Here is a 23,074-nt window from a genome sequence, read left to right as displayed (position 1 = left end):
CATCAACATCAACATCAACATCACTGCTGATACAGAAGACTTTAGTTTGAGATCCTCACTGTCTTTGTTCTTCCTGTTCACAAACACTTTAACACTTCTGCAGTGATTTACTTTACAGTTTCTGGTATTTGTAAGTAATTCATTTAATTAAAAGTATTTAAAGTCAAAATATCTGTTGTTTGATAGTTTTATAAGATATAAGTGCTAAATAAGAACCTGTATGTTCCTTGTTTTCTTTCACTTGTCTGTAGAACATGAAATATTTTTGAAGAAAGTTGGAAACCAAATCAAAGACTGAGACTTTTCTCAAAATATTTAATACTTAAAACAGGCAAGTGAACTTTTTAAACAAAGTAGTTGTTTTTAACTGTATATGTAACATTTTATCTATATTCAAATATAAATGGGGTGAAAAAGACAAATGTATTTGACTATCTAGAGGAGACTGAAAGACACAAATGCTGTTAACTGGTGAAAATGTTTAGTTGGTCTGAACTGATGAAGGAGAGACTCCATCCACAGAACAAACACAATATACTGGATATCTGTACATTAACAACACACACACACACACACATAACTAACCTAATATAAAATAAAAGAGAATAACAATGTGTATAAAATATGATATAACTACGGAGCCCCTTAAGGGACATGGTGGTGAAAAAAATCAGAGTGAGTGAAAAAAATCAGAGTGGGAGGAAAAATATTTTTCAGATTTTTTTGCGTTCTCTCGCAAAACCAGTTGAGTTCGGACAAACACTATCTGTTAACTTTACAGCTTGTAGTGGTTCCTACATTGCACGTTCGCAATTGAGCGACTCAGAGTTTGATTCTGAACTTGGACTGAAGTAGGCTATTATATAAATACATCAAGACACGATTTTTGCACATTCTAAAATGTAAAACACTGTAGGACCAAGTTCAGTACACACCTTATATACCAGAATAGCTCAGTATATAAACGTAACCTGCTAAATTGCACGTTAAGCATATCCCCCAGAAAGAAACTTAACAGGATAATAGAGTATAAAAGGCCGAACTCCGTATACAGTTATACATTTTAAATGTAGGAAAGCAGGTGCCCCGAATATGAACAGAAAGCTCTAAATTGCATGTTAAGCCTTAATTAATATAGGAAGACAGTGATATAAAAAGCCAACATTTTATGTTTTATTAAAAATAGGCAATTAATGAAGTAATCCATTAAACTAGTGGTTCTCAAACGTTCCAGTAGGCGGCGGCATGTCACTGTCTTAATGAGCAAGGCGTCGCGTCATTCAGTCATTCATTCATTCATTCATTCATTCATTCAATAACTAAGCAAATGGTTGCAGTTATGCAAGGGCGTAGATTTGCTCTGGACATTGGTGGGTACCTATGACCCCCCATCCCCCCCATCGCGCGGGCGCCTCGCAGCCTGTTCATTATTAAAATAATACACAGAATCACCCAAACAGATACAAACTTACACTAGTCAGTTTAAATAGTCTGTATTAGTCTGTGCACCGGTCCAATCCACTGCGGCACATTTTTGTTCACTATGATTTTTTCATGTCGATATTGGAACGTACAAAACCCGGTTAATTTAATGGTTTAGCTGCAAATACATTGCGAAAATTTAAACATTTGGATTTGTGCTGAAGGAGAGCGATACGTGAGCCCATACTTTCAGTTTTAAATTATTTCTTTTAGTTTATTTCACTGCATTTGGCGCTGCTTGTATCTGAACGCAGTCATAGCCTCTTACATGATAGCAGGGAAAGGCACAGCCAATCAACATGTTCATATGTGTTTTGGGGGCGGGAGGACTCAAGGAGAGAACGTGATTTATCCCTTTCTGCGTGTCTAGGTTAATGTTGACAGCACGATTTTTATTTTTTTTTAAATGGATTAAATTATTGGTGGGGACATTTCAATGGTCGGAGGATATTGGTGGGGACACATCCCCTCCGTCCACCCTAAATCTACGCCCCTGCGTGACTTATTTGTTTTATATTTTTTCTTTCAAAAACGTATTATTTTTGTATTTTTTTTTAAACAAGCAGCAAACAAATTAACCATGGTTACTATACTTAAACCATTGTAACTACAAATACCGTCTTAATTCGTCCATTAGCTTCCCTTAAGCGTTTTCTGTATCCTAAAGGTTTTCTGTGGGGAGAAAAGACATTAGCAAGTTGCATTTATGACTGCTTTATTCAGAGTAATGCTAAGGGTATTAATATTAACATTTTTATTAGTATGAATAGCATTTATTAATACCGAATTGGGCCTCCACTGTCACTGTTTTAGTACATTAATCCACATTAAGTGTTTTAGGATTTTCCCAAATCGTGCCTGAAACTATAAGCAACTAAATGACTGTATTTCTATAATAGGCCACTTGAGTTCAAGTTCAGTATAAAACTTATATGAACCGCTCCGTTGTGAACATAGTGAGCTGAGTTGTCCGAACCCAACCGGTTTTGCGAGGGAACGCAAAAAAATCTGAAAAATATTTTTCCTCCCACCCTGAATTTTTTTCACTCACTCTTATTTTTTTCACCACCATGTCCCTTAAGGGGCTCCGTATATAACAAATGTGTTAAGTAACATGGAAATGTCACACAGATTGGTTTTATAATTTCTTTTCATACATTTAAGTGCTGCATTTATGATTAGAAACATTTGAATCATTATGGATGATTTTAATACAAATATTACTAAACTGAAGAGCCAGACAGACTCATCTGAGCTTCTTCCTCCTCTGTTCCAGCTTTAAATTAAACAAAATGATCACTTGAATACTAAAGCAACATTAATCATTCAATATCACATGTTTCTAACACACATGCTGCATTATTTGATTGTAAAGTCTGAGTCTCTTCACCTGTATGGATCACATTCACACATTTATCACACATTTCTTTCTCCTCATAGACACAGTAGTGAAGCTCTTCTGTGGATCCTCACCTGATGTTTACTGCTCCTCTCAAGACAACTTCAAATTATAATATACAGCAGTTATCATCTCTATCTACACTGTAAGGTGGAACAGAAGAGAAGATATCAGAGTTCAGTGTAACGAAGTACAATTTAGTTACTATATTTCAATCACATTTTTTTTAATTGAGTAAAATGTTACATTAAAATCCTGTAATGAGATTAATTACTGACTCTACCTGATTCTGAATATGTAATTATAAAATAGTATAATTTAATATTAATAATATTAAGAACGAAAATTCCATTGTTTGTGTCAGCTCCAGTATGAAATTGATTTATCTTCAACTCTGTCATGGAAATTATGTATAACCTAATTACTCTATCAGTTGTACACTCGTTATTGCTGTGCATTGTGGGGTTGAATGAGTGCACTTGATAATGTCCATTACCAAAACAAACAGTCGACCAAAACATCAAGCCAAAAAATTATATCTGTCCCACTCCCTTTCTTCCGGTGTACTGCCGGCCAATTTTATGACACTTACAAGTTTCTTTCTTAATTAACAAATTAAACTAAAGAAAACACAAACAAATAATATTTAAACAAATAAAATAAAAACACTTTCTTAAATGGCTACAACAAATATTTTTTGTTTATGCTTATTTGTCAGACTAAACACTCTGCTTTGATGACACACTTCTGTGTTTTTTTTTCTACTTTCCGGTGCAAGGATCATCAGGGAATGAGACCCCTGCTCCATTTACTGAAATAAACAGTAGGCTGTTCAGTGTGGAGACGTTTATTCTGTTTCTACCATCGATGTATATGCATGGTGTATAAATATAATTCATTGCACTCAATTCTCGTTTACACTCGGCTGTTAAAATTGTTAGTGTGGAGACAGTAGTGAGCACGTTGTGCAGATTCTCTCTGATGACACCATGACATTTAAATTGGTGGAATTCCTTGAGGCGTTTGGGACTTGATGTGGCCTCAACAGCAAGAGTCTTGTGTATCGTGAAAAGTTGTCATCACTAAATAGGATGTGCTAGTCTTTATCGGATGGACAATTTGACCGAGTTAGAGCAGCTGCAGCAGAAATAATTCTGTCGTCATCCAGCCTGCGCTCAGGTCAGAGAAACCAAAAATCATTCACCTAATACTTCTGCCTTTAGATGGTCTGTGTCACTTGATTGAGACACTTTTCCACCCTTGAACATGTGGAAACGTTCAAATTCATCATTCATGCATTTTTGCATTCACACCATCAGCTTGTCTCATGGACCGCAGTGTACTCAAAATCAGCACTGACCCCTGTGACATCTCACTGTGTCATTTTGACTTCAATGCCTCTACACCAGGCCCTCTCCATGGCAGATCATGCTTGGTCTTCACTTTAGAAGAGTTTGAACAGCTGTCACAGACGTAAAGGACGAGGACAGGCAGCACTAACTGAGCTGTCATTGTTTCTCCAGTAAACATGAGCATATTAGGACAAGCCTTGTCAGAATGAAGCATGTTTTCCAGGTTTACACCGTTGAGTTGTTGCAGTTCTATCAGCCGTGGCTGGATTTTAAATGAGAGGTTGTTTTGGTGGATCATATAAACTGTTCACATGCAATTCTCAGTCGCTTTTAAACTCTTCTCATTATGTTTTCTCCACAGCGCTGCACTGCTTTTTCAATTGCCATCTCTTGTTTACTCTGCAAAATTACTATGCATTTCACATGGGACTGACACTTTGCATGTTTACTTATTTTGTCATTTAATTTTTTTGCAGACTTTGCGGGGTGTAAATTTTGTCCGGGGATAAAAATAATTCAGCAGAGGTAGAGATATTTAGACTAGAGGTGGAGGGAATTCGCACCCTGATTAAACCTTACATAAGTAATGTGACGTGTTGCTTGTTAAAGTTAAAAACACAAGAGACAGAGACATTGATCATGTGATGCTGGACGGCTGTGAGCTGAAGCTGGAATCTGCACTGATTTTACCAGCGTTTTCCTACAATCTGACCAAATCTATTTCAAACTGTAATGATTCACTATTACTGATGTCATTAATAAAGCAGGTGTTGTTGTATAAAGCTCTGACAGTGTGCTTTTGTTCTCTTTCCTCCTTTGTGTTCAACATTTTTATCAACTTTACATTTCATTCTGACACAAACCCTTTGAAATAAAGCTTGATGATAATTTGATAAACTCTTTTCACAAATATTTGAAAGTATATATTTGTTCACATATTAGAGGTAAATGAATCTCTTTAATATCAGAAAGTGAAGTTTACTCACCTCAGTTTACAGTTTGAGTCTCGTAGCACATCAATGAGCTGCTGCTTTGAGTCTCCAATCTTATTAAAACTCAGATCAAGCTCTTTTAGAAACTGCAGTGCTTTTGTGTTTGTCAAAGACTGAGTTAAAGAAGAAACATCTGTAATTCCACAGTAATGAAGACTAGAAAGAGACAAACAGAGGAAGATCATCTTACAAACAAATCATTAAGGAGAAGAATTTTTCACAAATATAATGTGAACTCAGACTCATCATGAGATTTTGAGTATAAAGTGTTTTGGTTTAAACTGTTGAAGTGATTTTAATCATTTTGATTCTTCTATGTGAATGTTCAAAAACGTGTTACTTTAGCTCATTTCAATTAAAATGAACAAGAGCCAAAAATAATTTTTGAGTGTAAAGTCACAAATACACACAAAAACTTAAAATAAACTGAACAGTAAACTAATAACACTGTCACTGCTGTACAGTATAATGATACTAACTCTAGTTTCTCCAGCTTGAATTGTGTGTTCATCAGTAGATCACTGAGGTTTTTCACTCCAGAGTCTCCTAGTTTATTCCCTGTCAGGTTCAGTTCTCTCAGGTGTGATGGGTTTGATTTCAGAGCTAAAGTCAGGATGAGACACTGTTTCTCTGTAATACTGCAATTACACAGACTGAAAACAGAAAGAGAAAAGACAATGAATCAGACAAGTGTCAAGTTCATGTGAGTTAATTCATCATGTGTTAACACCATACAGTGTAATAATTAAAACACTGCCAAAAGTTTAACCCTTTCACTGGTGAGTTTAAAATATTTTATCTGACCCTCCCAGAGTGAGTTTTTTTTAGGCGACCGTCATTTTATAACGTTCGCTTTATTGTTTCCATGGCGACGCGTCATGATTGCCACGTGACACACCGCAGCCACTATAGCGCTGTATGACATATCGCTTTTATTTCGTTTTTCCTTTTTTATTCAAAATATTAACACACTTGCTTACCATGTCTTCAACTGATATTCCGATTCACGAATACGTGTGAGTGAGTGTATTTTGCCGTTTTAACACATTTATAAATGATCTGGATCGTGATCTATATCGTGAGATGGGCGCCGCCATGTTTGTTCGCGTTGAGTCCTGTCACCCGGATTTACAGCACATAAATTCACCAGTTACTCCCGAAATAAATGCAAATAAGTGTCTGGTGAACTGGGAAAGGAATGGAGTGAATTATATCATTACTTACATTATGTGTATCTGATATAAATCAAACACGTCGGCAAATTATACTTGAGTGGATTGTTATTGCTGCTTCCATAGACATCCGTGTGTATTTTACAAACTCTAAATGTATTGTTTTACTAGTACTTATGTGTATTTGAATGTCTGAAACCTAAAATAAACGTTAAGTCGTTGAAAACACTGCACAATTGTGATTATATGACAAGCGCAGCGCGCGTCTCTCTCTGGCTCAGTGAAATGTGAGAAATCAAGACAATTCTGTTTCTGAATTACAATTTACCTAAAGACATTTTAAAAGTACTTTATCATCAATAAACACTTTTTTGCAACCGTCTTTTTTTTTGTACAGTATGTCTGAGTGAATGCAAAAAAAATTAAATAAATAAATAAATAAAAAATGTATGGCTGGATTTAATTTGGTCCATTCATTAATTGCATTGCTGTCATTTGTTATTATTTTGATCTCCAGTGATTGACAGATTTTCCTTCATCATCAGAGGAGAGAAGAGATGTTGTTGTGAGTGTTACGCCTGTTTATTGCCCCCTGCTGGCTTTGCTGTAAGTGCAATCACTGGCTGGGCAACATTTCGAAGTCTACTTGGGATCGTCCGCCAGTCCCATTATTGTTTACACGGACCATAATCCTCTAGTGTTTTTACATCGGATGAAGAATCGTAATCAAAGAATAATGAGATGGAGTCTCATCCTGCAACCATTCACACTTGACATTAAACACATCCGGGGCAGTGATAATATAATTGCGGATGCCCTATCTCGAGCATGAGTTTTGTTTACTTTTCCCTATTCGTTCCTCTTTCTATCCTGTTTCCTAGGGCCCAGGAAGCGGAAATTGAAGTGGAAGTGAATCGGGATCTGGCGAAGAAGAATTTTTTTTTTCCCCCCCTTTTTTATATATTGTATTCCTTTGGGGAATATTTTTGTGGGGGAGGTGTTACGCCTGTTTATTGCCCCCTGCTGGCTTTGCTGTAAGTGCAATCGCTGGCTGGGCAACAGGTGACATTAATCACTGATTAAGCCTCTGGGAGAGTCACGATGCATAAAAGCCTGGTATGTCTTTTGCTTTTTCTCTCTCAGGTGTTGCGTTTGCTTGTGTTTTTTTCTCCCCCTTTTCTTAGTTTTCCCATTACATACTCGCGCGTGTATAATTTTATTTTACACCCCTAGACGTCTAGTTTGTTATGTATCTTTTTCATCATTTTGGCAAATAAATGGAGTTTTTCCCAAAATGTGGTGTTGTGCCTATTTTGTGTTGCGGCTCACGAGCCAGCCGTAACATAAAATTGGGGGCTCGTCCGGGATTTTGAGTTCGTCGTTGTATGTGTATATATATATATATATTTTTTTTTTTTTTTCTCTCTTTGGGATTTCCTTTGAGAACTGGCTTTCACTCCGGTTAGTTAGAGTGTTTCAGCTGGGCTGCGTGTGAGCGGTCTTTCCATCGGAACACTGTTTGTTGTTTTGTTGATTTTTTTTTTTTTTCCCTTCTTTTGTTTTGGGGGGTTTTTGGAAGGAAATCCCGGGTCGGGGTACGCTTCTCGCGCAGCTGAACTCATTTGGAGAACGGCTGTTACGAGGTTCAGCGTTTCAAGTTGCCTCGAGCCCGGCAGTCCTTTGAAGACTAGAGAGGTTAGTTTGGTGATGATCAGGTATATCGGAGATGAAAAGCCAATGGAAATCCCGGTGAGTATTTTTCCCCCGAATTTTCTCTTTTATTAAATTTGATAAAGAGAGCGTTGTTTTGTGTTTGCGTGTGAGTATTAGGGGTTACTGTTGTTATTGTTAAACGGGAAGTACATGGTTGCTTGTATAGGCTAAAATAGATTTAGCTAACAGGCATCCTTTTGAGTTTAGGGACAATAGTAATTGTAGACAATAGGAGGAATATGTTTGAGAAGTTGCATGGCCGATCGATAGTGAACGGTTGTTGTTTACCGTTAGCTTTATATCGATGGCTTGTATATGATGTAATAAATCCTCTTATGAATTAGTAGTGCTTCATTGTCCCTATAACAAAAAGAAATTTAATTGTGTTAAAGCAGTAATTGTACGACCTGTTTGATTGATCTGAGTAATAAGAACTGGTAGTTAGTTTGCCTTGATCTTAACCTTATAGTAGGCTGGTAAGCTAGATTGTGTGATATAGTATGTCTGTATTGGCATATTAAATATTCATTGTGGGGTTAAGTAGTTGCTAGTTTAAAATGACTTCCATTGGGGAGTTTAGTGTTGAACTTTCTGAAAAGTTTTTAGATCGGTGCACCAAAGAACAACTTTTAGAACTTGCAGAGAGTCATGATTTGGTGTTGACTAGCAATGATAAAAAGCGCAAAGAGGATATGTTGAGGGCTGTTAAAAGCCAGTTGATAGCTAAAGGAGTTCTTGTTACAGAAAAGGAGGTTGGCTCTGTTAGAATAGAGTTCCCACAAATGGAGGGAGATTTGGGGTCAAAAGAAAAGCAAACACAATTTGAAACTGAGAGATTATCTTTTGAAAGTGCACAGGCTTTAAAAGATAGGGAATGGGAAAAACGGTTTCAGTTAAAAAAATTAGAGTTTGAGTTAGAGCATGAGCGTACACAGTTTGAGTTGAAAAAGCTAGAGTATGCACGTGAGAGTGAACGTGAGCAGAGACAATATGAGATGAGGAAGTTAGAACTTGAATTGGAAGCTAAGAAAACTGAAGCTGCTAAGCCCATTCAAGTTGCGCAGTCTTCCTTTGATGTTGGTCGAAATCTCAAAATGGTTCCCCCATTTTGTGAACGTGATGTAGACCGGTATTTTGCTCATTTTGAAAGAGTTGCTGGTTCTTTAAAATGGCCAGTGGAGGTCTGGACATTGCTTTTACAGTGTGTTCTGACAGGGAAAGCCCAGGAGGTGTTTGCGACCCTTTCTGAGGAGGAGAGTGCAGATTTTAAAAAGGTTAAAACGGCTATTTTAAGAGCATATGAACTAGTACCTGAGGCTTATCGCCAAAGATTTCGGGGTTATAAAAAATTTGAAAAACAAACTTATGTGGAGTTTGCCAGGGAAAAAGAGATTATGTTTACAAGGTGGTGTCAGTCTCAACAAGTAGAAACCTTGAATCAGTTAAGGGAGTTAATTCTAGTAGAGGAGTTTAAAAACTGTCTACCTGGATCTGTCTCTACTTACCTAAATGAACAAAAGGCCCTTACTTTGGCTGATGCGGCTGTATTGGCTGATGAATTTGCTTTGACTCACAGAGTTTCTTTTCCTGGAAGAGGGTCAAATGATCAAAGTAAAAGGTCTTTTCGAAATCGGTGGACCCCTCCAGTGACAACATTGGGTGTTGCTTCAAATGTCCACCCCGTGAGTCAAAACACTTCTTCAGACAAGAAAGGAGGAAGGAGTTCCTGTGAAGATCTTGAGGGATACGGGAGCCTCCCAATCTTTTTTGTTAGAGGGAGTTCTTCCCCTCTCAGATCTGACTGCAACAGGGAAGGATGTCTTAATTAGAGGTATTGAGATGACCTTTCTAAAAGTTCCCTTGCATAAGGTACATCTCCAATCTGATCTTGTAAATGGTGATGTAATTGTTGGAGTACGATCTTCCCTTCCTGTTCCAGGCGTTTCTTTCATTTTAGGGAACGATCTTGCTCAGGGTAATGTTTGGGGGACATCGAAATCTGTGCCCTCTACTATAGTGGTCTCCTCACCTGTGCTGGCCAATGTTCTTGATGAATGTGGTCAAAAATTTCCCCATGTGTTTCCTTCCTGCGCTGTCACCCGAGCCATGGAAAAACAGTTTAAAGTTGATAGGTTCTGTGAAGATGGTCTCAATTTATTACCTTCCGATGGTGGGGTTAACATGGGACAGATCTTACCGGAACATTCTGATAATGTAAATGAGAGTGGACTTGCTTCAACACGTCAGTCTCATGGTGGGGATGGTGAAGGTGATTCCCTGGGTAGGACTTTAGACAATCCCATCTTAGAATCATCTGGTTTGTTTTCTGAAGAGTCTATCTCACATGAGAAAGAAGCAACAAATGATCTTTTGTCCTCCCTCTTCCATGTTTCTCGGGAGACTTTGATCCAAGAACAACTCGCAGATGTAACTCTTAAATCTTTGTTTTCCATGGTGGGTACTGAGAGAGATGTTGCGACTGAGCTACCCTCTTGTTATTTTCTTAAAGGGGGCTTGTTGCTTAGACGGTGGATCAGTAAAACTGAACCCACTACTAAGTTTTATGTTCAGGTGGTAGTTCCTTTGATGTTCAGACAGTCTGTACTTAGTCTAGCTCATGATGGATTGGCTGGGCATATGGGAGTGAGGAAAACATATGATCGAATACAGCGTAGATTTTATTGGCCCGGATTAAAAAGAGATGTGGCAAAGTTTATTCGATCTTGTCATGTGTGCCAACTTACTGGTAAACCGAACCAGAAAATTCCTGTGGCCCCTCTCCAACCTATTCCAGCTATGTCAAAATCATTTGAGTATTTGCTGGTTGATTGTGTAGGTCCTTTACCTCGATCTAAGGCTGGTCGTCAATATTTACTTACAGTTATGTGTTTGTCAACTCGATTTCCAGCTGTATATCCTGTTAGGTCTATCACTACCAAGTCTGTACTCAAAAGTTTGACTGACTTTATGTCGACATTCGGCATCCCCAGAGTGATTCAAACGGACCAGGGCTCTAATTTCATGAGTCGTCTGTTCGCCAAGGCTTTACGACAGTTAAAAATCAGTCACAACATTTCCAGCACACATCATCCTAAAAGCCAGGGGGCCCTGGAGAGGTTCCATCAGACCCTGAAGTCATTATTGCGTTCATATTGTGTGGAGCATGGGTCTGATTGGGAAGAAGGGCTACCTTGGTTGCTTTTGGGTGTTCGAGAGGTTATTCAAGAGAGCATGGGATTTAGCCCAAATGAATTGGTATTTGGACATGAAGTTCGTGGTCCCATTGCTGCTCTTGCTGATAAGTGGATCTCTCCAGAATCCTCCCAAAATGTTCTGGATTATGTTAGTGGTTTCAGGTGTCGGCTGTATGAGGCTCGAGCAATTGCCCAGAGGAAGCTGGGCAAGGCACAGAACAAGATGGAAAGGTTATTTAATCGACGAGCGGTGTCTCGGACTTTCCAGGTTGGGGACCAAGTGTTGGCTTTGTTACCTCTTGTAAGTAACCCTTTTCAAGCTCGTTTTGCAGGACCTTATCCTGTATTGAAATGCCTTTCTGGACAGAATTATCTTCTGAAAACACCAGAACGACGTAAAGGAGTACGGGTTTGTCACATAAATCTTTTAAAACCCTATTTTCCTCCCACATCTTCTGTTGTGTTAATAAACACTGTGACTGGTGACTCTTTACAGTCTACTGAGAATGAGACTTCCTCTCAGAAGATTTCTTCCTCCGATCATGTTGGGAACGATGGGGTTCGTTTTCCTTCTCGAGGTATTATTGAAGGACGGATGAATAATTCTGAGATGTTGACGAAATTGGTCCATCATTTACCATATCTCTCCTCATTGGAGAGAAGCGACGTGCTGCAGTTGGTAGAGTCTTTTCCTCACTTGTTTTCTGATGTGCCTAGTTGCACGACAATGATTGAACACGACATTGATGTGGGCGATGCGCTTCCAATCAAGCAACATGCGTATAGGGTAAACCCAATGAAACGGGAGTTGTTGAAAAAGGAGGTTGCTTACTTGTTAAATAATAACTTGGCTGAGGCCAGTTTCAGTGCTTGGAGTTCTCCTTGTCTCCTAGTAAATAAACCAGATGGATCCTACAGGTTTTGTACTGATTATCGTAAATTGAATTCTGTCACAAAGCCTGACTGTTACCCTTTACCCCGCATAGATGATTGTGTGGATAGAGTGGGGTCAGCAAAGTTCGTAAGTAAATTTGACCTTTTAAAAGGATACTGGCAGGTTCCATTGACTGCTAAGGCCAAGGAACTGTCAGCATTCGTGACACCTGATGACTTTCTCCAGTATCGGGTCATGCCGTTTGGGGTCCGAAATGCCCCCGCTACTTTTCAGCGCCTTGTAAATAGGGTGTTGTCTGGATTATCTGGCTGTGAGGCCTATTTGGATGACGTGATTTTGTATAGCTCGTCTTGGGCAGATCATCTAGTTACAATCAGGGAATTATTTGTCCGTTTGACTGAGGCTTCTTTAACTTTAAATCTGGCAAAATGTGAGTTTGGGAAAGCTACTGTTACTTATTTAGGTAAAGTAGTGGGTAATGGACAGGTTCGACCAACTGAAGCCAAGATTGAATCCATTTGTGCCTTCCCAGTACCTGCAAATCGTCGAGAATTGCGTAGGTTTCTGGGAATGGCTGGTTATTATCGTGGTTTTTGTCCAAATTTTGCATCCATTGTAGCACCCCTGACCGACCTTATAAGTACCAAAGTGCCTTTTGAATGGACCACCGTTTCTCAGCAGGCCTTTGATGGAGCAAAAGCCTTGTTGGCTAGCGCTCCTGTGCTTGTTGCACCAGACTTTTCCCAACCTTTTTGCTTGGCTGTAGATGCCAGCGAAACGGGAGTTGGGGCTGTACTCCTGCAGAAGAGCCAGGAAGGCATAGAGCATCCAATTTGTTATTTTTCAAAAAAGTTCAATTCTCATCAGAGGGTTTATTCTGTTGTAGAGAAGGAAGCACTTGCCCTTGTTCTGGCTGTGCAACATTTCGAAGTCTACTTGGGATCGTCCGCCAGTCCCATTATTGTTTACACGGACCATAATCCTCTAGTGTTTTTACATCGGATGAAGAATCGTAATCAAAGAATAATGAGATGGAGTCTCATCCTGCAACCATTCACACTTGACATTAAACACATCCGGGGCAGTGATAATATAATTGCGGATGCCCTATCTCGAGCATGAGTTTTGTTTACTTTTCCCTATTCGTTCCTCTTTCTATCCTGTTTCCTAGGGCCCAGGAAGCGGAAATTGAAGTGGAAGTGAATCGGGATCTGGCGAAGAAGAATTTTTTTTTTCCCCCCCTTTTTTATATATTGTATTCCTTTGGGGAATATTTTTGTGGGGGAGGTGTTACGCCTGTTTATTGCCCCCTGCTGGCTTTGCTGTAAGTGCAATCGCTGGCTGGGCAACAGGTGACATTAATCACTGATTAAGCCTCTGGGAGGCTAAAACATTTACTACATTTAAATCTAGACTCAAAACTCATCTGTTTAGCTGTGCATTTACTGAATGAGCACTGTGCTATGTCCGAACTGATTGCACTATGTATAATCTTTTTCCATTTTTAACGGTCTTAAATTTTATTTTAAATTTATTTTTAAATCATTTTAAAAGTTGTATTTATTTTTGTTTTATTGCTGTGATTATTGTTTTTATGATTATTTTACTGCCTCTTTGTGAATAATTGTTTTTATTATTATTATTGTAGTGTCTGGCCAATCAGACATACATTAATTGTTACATTTAACAAATAGTCTTTAAACACAACAGGCCAGCTACATGCTGGAGCTCTGGAGACAAACCCCCCCAAAGCAACTAACACCCCAAAAGGGCTGTTGCCAGGACAACGATCTGATACCACAGGTTTTATTGCTTCAAGGAATGCACATCTGCCCATGCTACATTTGCCATAGGAAAGACACAATTTCTATAGAGATAGACTCTTTCCTATTCATTCACAGACAGACCTTTCTTTGACCTTCCTATCACACATAGCCCAGGTCATTGTGTACAGTATTACTGCATTGTATTTTAATTTTTGTCTGTTGTATTCGTATTTGTCTTTCTACTGTTTTATGCATGCAATATGATAGATGACTAGTCATACAGCCCATCTATGTCACGTTTAGACTCTTTTAATTCATATTTTGATGATCTAAAAGATGGTGTAAATTAGATGTTGATACCCCTGCAACATACTAGTGTTTTAAGAAACCTTAGTAGGTTTTGCATCAACACCCAATCGAATTACATATGCAAAAATACCATGCTCACAGACAAAGAGTCGTAAACTTTCCCTCCAAAGGTGAAAGTTACCATTGGTTCGTGGACCTCCTGGAGGCGCAGCCTCCAGAGAGCTTAAAGGCAAACGGTTGACCGCCTCCCTAGTTCTTCCTTCTTCTTCACTCTCTTCACTCGTCTGCAACATCTTCCGATTGCTGCCCGTGTGGAGGAACCCACGGGGAGCCTGAGCCGGCACAGGGCGTGCCCGGCGGGCCCGACAGGCCCAACATACAGAGCTGTGGCTCTCGACCACAGAGAGCCAGACAGTTCCACTCAAACCTGGAATTCATCTTCATGACTCGCATCAGCCAGTCAGTGGTTCTTGGAGAACCTAAGATGATGAGCTAGAACTCCTCAGGACTTCCCTAAATGTGCGCCAGGCCTTGCAGCCTTGTCTTTCCATTCCCCAAAGATCACAGGACTTCAGCTGAGTCCCCCTCAGCTCTTGGTGCTTCTTCAATTTTCACATGGGAAGACACTCCCAGTCACCAATGAGTCAGGACATCTTTGGAATTCATCACTCTTCAGACCCGGAAGAACGTGATTGCAAATTCCAAAACCACCACTTCTCCAAACCATCAAGACCTTCACCAGAGACTGCATTTGGACACTTGTTCGACGACCAAGGCAATGCAAGTATCGTACACTTAACTGAACAAACAGAAGTTTAGTGTAAGCTGTAGACAGCACTGATGGTTTCACAGCAGGTGGTTAACGGACTCTTTTCATAGCTTCATTTCCTTGTCTCTCTCTAACTGCTTCTCACTGAACATTCCCCCATGTATGAGTGACTTCATGTTTGTTTGTTTAGATTAGTTATGTGTTAGTCCTTCATTAATAAACTATTGTTAACAAATTACATGAGTTTTGATTCTGATTCTGCCTTGCAAATTAATGTCCCTTTACGATTACGATTCGAGCAAAGCATTTTGAATGATCTTTGTGTATGAAATGTGCTATATAAATAAACTTGCCTATAATTACAATGAATTATACATTTGAAAGTGCTAGTTCCATGGTTTCAAGGAAAAGCATTACTGAGCGATTCTGATTAAACACCTTAACCATTGTGATCAGGTTCTCAACACTGGCTACAATGCACAATGCTGTAAAAACATGTTGTAAAAACACAATGCTCTTTACAGAGTGCTGACAAAAAAATATATATATATACACAGGAATGTTTGAAAGCAGCTGCCTATTAACGGGTACCACATTGACCCAGTATTTGGTACTACTGGTACTGCAGAAAGGCTGGAATTATACATTAAAATAAATCACAATCACTAGCTGATTATCTGTTGGCATTTACTACAAACATTTGAGTGGAAATTTGATGGACTAAACATCATCATTTAAAATGTCAAACCTCAGCATCCCTGAACAAAGCACTTTCTGCTACTAACATGTTTCAAGAAGAACAAAACACTTCATTCTCATCTAAAGAAAAACACAAGAACATTTGTTTTATCATTTTCCAGATTTTCCATTACATTTTATATTTCTCTAATTTCCCATGCATTTTCCAGGACTACAAAATCAGTAATTAATTTGCAAGCTTTTTCAGGGTGCATGGGAACCCTATATAGATGTTTTTTTTTTTTTTTTTTTTTTTTTTTTTCAGATTAAAGCAAAAAATATTAACTTACAGAGCTCTTTTGGAGGTTTTGATGACTGCCAATAATCTAATGAGACACTCGTCTGATTTCTTGAATTTCTGAAGCTCAAACTCCTCCAGCTCCTCCTCTGATGTCAACAACACAAAGGCCAAAGCAGACCACTGGGCAGGTGAAAGATCAGCAGATGAGAGACTTCCTTTGCTAAGGTGGGTCTGAATGTCTTTTACCAGAGTTTGGTCGTTCAGTTCATTCAGACAGTAGAACAGATTGATGGATCTCTCTGGAGACAGATTAGCTTCACATTTCTGCTTGATGTACTGAACTATTTCCTTTTTGATTTGGTCATTTCCATCCTGCTGTGTCAACAGACCCTGTAAGAGTCGCTGATTGGACTGGAGTGACAAACCAAGGAGGAATCGAAGAAAAAGATCCAGGTGTCCATTATCACTCTCTAGTGCCTTGTCCACTGCAGTCTTGAGCAAATCAATCATGGTTTTTTTTGGACTTGACAGTCTGGGAAGGAAGCAAGGACTTTCATGTTTTCCTTGTTCTGTCTTGTGAAATCAAACATGAACAAAGTCTTGATCAAACACACATTTCTTGTTGATGTCTAGAAACAGATGAGCATAAAGGGCTGCAATAAACTCTTGAATGCTCAAGTGAACGAAGCAGTACATGGTACCAAGAACAATCCCTGTTTCCTCCTTAAAGATCTGGGTACACATGCCTGAATACACTGATGCCTTATAGACATCAATACCACAATCTTTCAGATCTGTGTCATAGAAGATCACATTGTTTCTTTCCAGCTGATGAAATGCCAGTTTCCCCAGTGAAAGGATGGCATCTTTATCCCAGGAAACATCTGGTGTATATTCTCCATCATACTTTCGTCTGCTCTGCAGGATCTGAAATCTGAGAAAGTGTGCGTACATTTGTGTCAGAGTCTTTGGAGTGTCTTCAGTATTTGATTCCTGCAGTTTTTTGGAGGCGTCATCAGCCTGATTATTTTTCACATCATTATTTTTTTTCTCCTCTAAAATGTTCTGGAGAACAGTGGCTGAAATCCAGCAGAAGACTGGGATGTGGCACATGATAAAGAGACTCTTTGATTGTTTAACATGATCAATGATTTCTTTGGCCAGATTCTCATCTGTGAATCTTTTTCTGAAGTACTCCTCCTTTTGTGCATCATTGAATCCTCGTATCTCTGTCAGCCGGTCGATACAGTCAGGAGGAATCTTACTGGCAGCTGCTGGTCTGGTGGTGATCCAGATGAGAGCAGAAGGAAGCAGATTTCCCTTGATGAGGTTTGTTAGGAGAACATCCAGAGAGGCTGGTGATGAAACATCATGCAATGTCTCATTTTCATCAAAGTTTAAAGGAAGACGACATTCATCCAAACCATCAAGAATGAACAGGACTTTTGGTTCCTTCTTGTAAGGTTCAGTCCTTTTGTCTCAGGGAAAAACTGAGTTATAAGGTCCATCAAACTTAGTTTTTCTTTCTCCTTTAAGTTCATCTCTCTAAATGGAAGAGGAAATATGAAGCTGATATCTTGATTTTCTTTTCCTTCAGCCCAATCCAGAACAAACTTCTGTACAGAGACTGATTTTCCGATGCCAGCAACTCCTTTTGTCAGTACAGTTCTGATCTGCTTGTCTTGTTCAGGTGCTTCAAACAAATTTTTGCATTCAACCTGTATTTCTTGTGATTCATGACGCCTGGAAGCAACTTCAATCTGTCTTACCTCATGTTCAGTATTGACCTGTTCACTACAACCCTGAGTGATATAGAGATCTGTGTAGATGTTATTCAGAAGTGTAGAGTCACCTTGCTTTGCAATTCCTTCAAACACACATTGATACTTTTCCTTTAAGCTACATTTTAGCTGATGAATGAAGAACAGCTCATCTAAACACAGGGACAAAAAAAAACAGATTTTTTTTTTTTTTTTTTTTTTTAGCATTTTAGTTTTACTATTTTCTCCATTACATTTATAAGTGACAATGTGACAGATGATCACGAGTCTCTTACCTTCTAAAGTATCAGCAGCTTCATCTTGCTTCATCTCTCTCAGGAAGTAGAGTGTGAGATCAAGAGCTGCTTTTTTTTATACGGCATCTGTTCTCAATAAAATCCTTCACAAAGTATTGTAAGTCTTCTTCTTGTAATATTTTCTTAAACTTTTTCCATCTCATTCTTCAGAAATGTGATTATTTTGCTTTCAAGATCCTAAAATAAAAGAAAAATACATTTTCTGTGTTTCTAAAAGTAAACATAAATGATCAAGATAAAACAGAAATCAAATTTCTACTGAATATTGTTGTTCAGTAAACTATTTGTTTGTTATAAATTTAAACATTATTGAAATTAAGTATTGTGTTTTCCTACCTGGAAGATCCACAGGAGATTGTCTTTGAAATTCTTGTGTTTCCTGTGAGTCTGGACGTCTGAATCTAATGTCTCATATTGAACCCTATTAGTGAATAAAATGAAGTACTGCATTTTTAGGGAAACTATTAGAGAAATAATTTGCAAATATTTTTGAACAAAGACAGAAAGCAATAGCTGTTTAAGTTCACACTGTTAAAGTATAGGATCTATTTAAGCATAAATTTAGGTAAATATTAGGTCTCTTATTTAAATATTTTCCATCCTAAAAGCAAACAACACAGGGGCAGGTGAATTAATAATATATACCACACTGACAATGGGTATTTTCATACAATGTGCAGCAGTTATGTTAGTGCACCAAAATTAATGGGCTTTACAAAATATATAGTAGACATCAAATTATTATTATTATTTTAAAAATATTTAAATAATATAGATTCATGATAAATATTCAATGAAATATTTTCTAGCAGTCCAAATGCAACCAACAATAAGAAAAACATTAAATACCTTTTGGTAGATGATGCTTTTTTCTCACTGAAGTTCGGTGGTTCATCTTTTGACCAGTCACTCTTCACAGACACAGAGCTGGACACATGTGAGTCTGATCTTACACTAATGACACAAAGAACAGAGAAACAAAACAAACAATATTACACAATGTACTTCAGTCTAATTTATTAGGTTTTATTGTTGTTTAAGGTTTAATATACAGATGAATTTGTTCTTCAATGCCTATAAATGTTTGCTTGCTTGATCTACTCTATTTTCATGGTCCATGGTCAATTTATTCCTCGTAATGTCTGCCTGTATAATTGTATTATTGGAAAGAAGCTCCAGACAGAGTTCAATAAAAGTCACCATACATTGTGTTCAGTGATTTATGTTTTTTAATTCCATCAACATCTATCAGAAAAACCACAGTGACAAAATTAGCAAACATAATGCTATAATGTCATACCTTTTGGTAGATGATGTTTTTTTCTCACTGAAGATTGGTGGTTCACCTTTTGACTGGTCACTCTTCACAGACACAGAGCTGGACACATGTGAGTCTGATCTTACACTAATGACACAAAGAACAGAGAAAAACTATAGGAGATACTTCAGTCTCATTTGAAGAGATTTTATGAGCCAAATGGGAGTTTGTTTAGTCCAGTTTAACACAAACTAATTGCTCTGAGACGCACAAGCGGTGTCTGATTCATGAACAAACTGATTCTTTTGAATGAACCGGTTAAATTGATTCGCCAATCGCACCAAATGATTCATTCACGAATTGGACTGATCCGATTGCAGCTGTTCTCGAGTCGACAACTCCGTTTAGAGCGAGTCTCCAATCAACTGAATTTACAAATAAGAACCGGGAGATCTTGTGCACGCGCGACTGATGCTGCGAAAAGTAAGTTACTAATGTCGAATTTTAGGATTAATTATTATAACTGAAAATCATATTTAGGTCAAAGCTGTCCGTTGTTTGTGAATTACATCTGCTGTAGAAGGTGATCTGTTTAAGCGCCCTGAAATGCTTGAATTCAGACACACAAAGCGAAAAATTTAAATAACAGCTTAAATAAAATAACTTATGCACGTTCATATTCCTCGCTGATGTAACGTTAGCAGTTTTATTAAAATGCTATGCATAGCGCTACGTGACGTCTGTTTTTATATTGTTTAGCAACAGTATAATTTTTTATATTGTTTGGATCAGCTAGAGTAGACAGATATGAATTTTATTTATATGAAAATATAATTATATTTTCCTTAAAATGTTCTTGCTAACTTCAGGCCTTATTCTCATGTCATATATAACTATAACTTTGTATAACTAACGTTAACAAGCTTTAAAACACTTTTTTCTTACTGGGGAAAATTTGTTGGTCAAATCTCTTTTCTCTCAGGTACATTGCTGTGTAAGCTTCACATTGAATATTACTACATCACTCTCATCAACATAGTCCATATCAACAACACAAATGTATTTTTTGGTAAAATCCCAGGTATTTTGAGCAGTAGGATTATAAAAATATATGGGCTAATATAAAATTCAATTAAGTAGCCTATATAAAATTGCAAAATAAATCTATCAGTACTTTTTTACTTAAGTACATAAAAAATCGGGTACTTTTGTACTTTCACTCGAGCAAAATTGAAAGAGGAGCACTTTTACTTTTACTGGAGTAATATTTTATTATACGTATCTGTACTTTTACTCAAGTACTCAGCTTGTGTACTTTGTCCACCACTGATGGAATCATCTTAAGGCCTCTTTACACAGCCGATTTAAGGCTGCTCTAAAGTAGGGATGGGCGGATCGATCCTGAAATATCGATACTTTCGATACTGACGTTGTATCGAAAGGATCGATCCTCACATAAAAATATCGATTCTAAGTGCATTTTTAACCATTAATTTTATTTATTTAACAAGAAGTTTGGTGCATAAAATAAGCCTCTAAGAGGAACAACAGACTATTAAAGAAGTATTGTGTAGGATAGAACTATTTCTCCTGCTCATCGGAACACACGCAAATGCTGAAAGTCAGAACCAACCAATCACAGATAGTGTTCGCTGCTGACGCTTCATTCAACATTGATAATAATCGGAAATTATGTTTCTTCCTCTTGTTCTCATGGCATTGAAATAATAAAGCATTATTTAAAAAAAAAAAGTTTCTTGAGTAGCAAAGTATATTAGAATGATTTCTGAAGGATCATGTGAAACCGAAGACTGGAGTAATGATGTTGAAAATTCAGCTTTGGTCACAGATGCTTTTTAAATTACATTTTTCAAAGTATATTAAAACAGAAAATAGTTATTTTAATTGTTAATTTTCCCAATCTTGCTGTTTTTACTGTTAGTTTGTGTAAGTAAATTTATTTAAACTGGTTGTTAAAAGTTCAGATTGGTTATTATATCCTGTAATCGCTGTCTGTAAGAAACAACTTGTGCTAAAGTTTGACCTGGCAGCTTTTTACACACACACACACGCACACACACACACACACAAACAGTTTTGCTACAGTAACCACAGTATTTGTAGTAAAACTGCAGTAACAAAAAATTTACCATGGTTAACACTCTCTCTTTTGGCTTGCTTCCTTTTACCATGGTTAACACTACAGGAACATTATTTCAAGCATAATATTTGCAGCAAAAACCATGGTAATAATAATTAATAATACTACTAATAATAATACTACTACTAATTATTATTATTATTATTATACATTTTAGTACTTATGTAACACCATGGTTGTTTTTCATCAAGTACCCTCCAAGGTACACCTTTGTACCTTATCTACCCTTAATATGTGTGTACTTGTATGGTACTAGTATGCTCCCTGGCTTTTAGGGGTAAAGAAAGGTGCACCTTTGAGGTTACTGCCCAGTAAAGAGCTAAAATACAAAATTTTAGTACATTTTATTTCTGACAGTGTTATCAAAAAAAAAAAAGGGAAAAAAAAACACTTATGAAATGTTTAAAACACATGACTTTCAAATATAATGTTAAGTAAGTATAATTACTGATTTTATTCTTTTAATAATCTAAAAGATCAGTTTAGTTTAGAGGTATCGGTATCGGTATTGATATCGACGATACTTGGCTTGAAAATATCGGTATCGGATCGAAAATAAAATATGAGGTATCGCCCATCCCTACTCTAAAGCGGGTCTGTGTCGTCTCAGAATTCAATGTAAAGACGCAATGCCGCATTAAAGCACTATACCGGGTCTGACCCGCCTCAGTCCCTATAGTATCAAAGGCGACGAAATGCTGTTTTGATTCAGTGTAAATGAAACGCGAAACAGTCATGGTGAGAGCCAATCATGATTTCATTTTCAATTCATTTTTTCATTTTATTTATATTATCTTATTATTATAGTGGGTAAATTAATTTCAATTTAAGCCCTATATCCTCGCGAGTCGCGACCCATGATTCTCAGCTTGTCTTGATAGAGAGGACTCTTTTCTCGTTATTTTCTCGCTTTTGCATGCAAGTGAACTGTTTGGTTACACCAGAAACAAGTTTCTCAGTCGTGAGGAAAGTAGGAAACTGGCTCCGATCTTCAATTGCACATATCTTCAATTTCCCTCTTTTCACTAGCTTTACTTCGCTTTTATATAGCTAATGCGCAGTGCACATTTTACTTTCACTTTTAAATTAGCGGCATTCCGTGTCAATTGCTTGAATCCAATTCAAGCAACAACAAAATACAATGTTCAATTCACTTAGCCTATAAATTAAACTATAAATTAAATGATGGAACTTTTATTAACAAAACGAATACAAATACCTTACAACATGCTATATGCATAATATAAAATAACAAATAACTTAGGCTAGGCCTACATAAAAGAAACCAAATAAATATAAGAAACGTAGAAAGTTTATTAGCAAAACGAATAAGAAATAAATTACACAAAGTAAAAATCAGCAAACACCGTAGAACCAAATAAATAAGAAACGATCGTTAAAAAAAAAAAAAAAAAAAACAACAACTTCGAAATAACCATAGATAACGGCAAAAGTCAACAGGCTTTTTTTTAAAAAAAAAAAAACGTAGTTATTTTAAAAAGATGTATGTTTCCCACTATTTTAATTCCTGTGTAAATGCATTTATGCCGCTTCAG

At 37.4% G+C, this 23,074-nt stretch overlaps 1 protein-coding gene across 1 annotated transcript; it reads right to left on the bottom strand.

The window, feature by feature from the left end:
• Nucleotides 1–2,586: 2,586 nt before the first annotated feature.
• LOC127158187 (ribonuclease inhibitor-like) lies at nucleotides 2,587–16,544 on the bottom strand. Its single transcript, XM_051101339.1, has 4 exons — nucleotides 16,072–16,544; nucleotides 5,705–5,878; nucleotides 5,220–5,381; nucleotides 2,587–3,024 (listed from the first exon to the last, which is right to left on the bottom strand). Exons 1-4 carry the CDS (start codon nucleotides 16,530–16,532, stop codon nucleotides 2,991–2,993), a joined length of 831 nt encoding a protein of 276 aa, XP_050957296.1. The 5' UTR covers nucleotides 16,533–16,544; the 3' UTR covers nucleotides 2,587–2,990.
• Nucleotides 16,545–23,074: the final 6,530 nt, after the last annotated feature.

Source organism: Labeo rohita, unplaced genomic scaffold (genome assembly GCF_022985175.1).
Source record: "Labeo rohita strain BAU-BD-2019 unplaced genomic scaffold, IGBB_LRoh.1.0 scaffold_138, whole genome shotgun sequence".
Classification (NCBI taxonomy): domain Eukaryota; kingdom Metazoa; phylum Chordata; class Actinopteri; order Cypriniformes; family Cyprinidae; genus Labeo; species Labeo rohita.
The sequence above is the reverse complement of the archived record's forward strand: the minus strand, read 5'-3'. Positions and strand labels throughout refer to the sequence as shown.

Coding starts and splice junctions, on each gene's coding strand:
- LOC127158187 (XM_051101339.1), bottom strand. CDS start 16,532: ATGATTGATTTGCTCAAGACTGCAGTGGACAAGGCACTAGAGAGTGAT. Junction 5,382..5,704: donor TTCAAGCTGGAGAAACTAGA/GTTAGTATCATT, acceptor GTCTCTTTCTAG/TCTTCATTACTGTGGAATTA. Junction 3,025..5,219: donor GACTCAAACTGTAAACTGAG/GTGAGTAAACTT, acceptor TCCACCTTACAG/TGTAGATAGAGATGATAACT.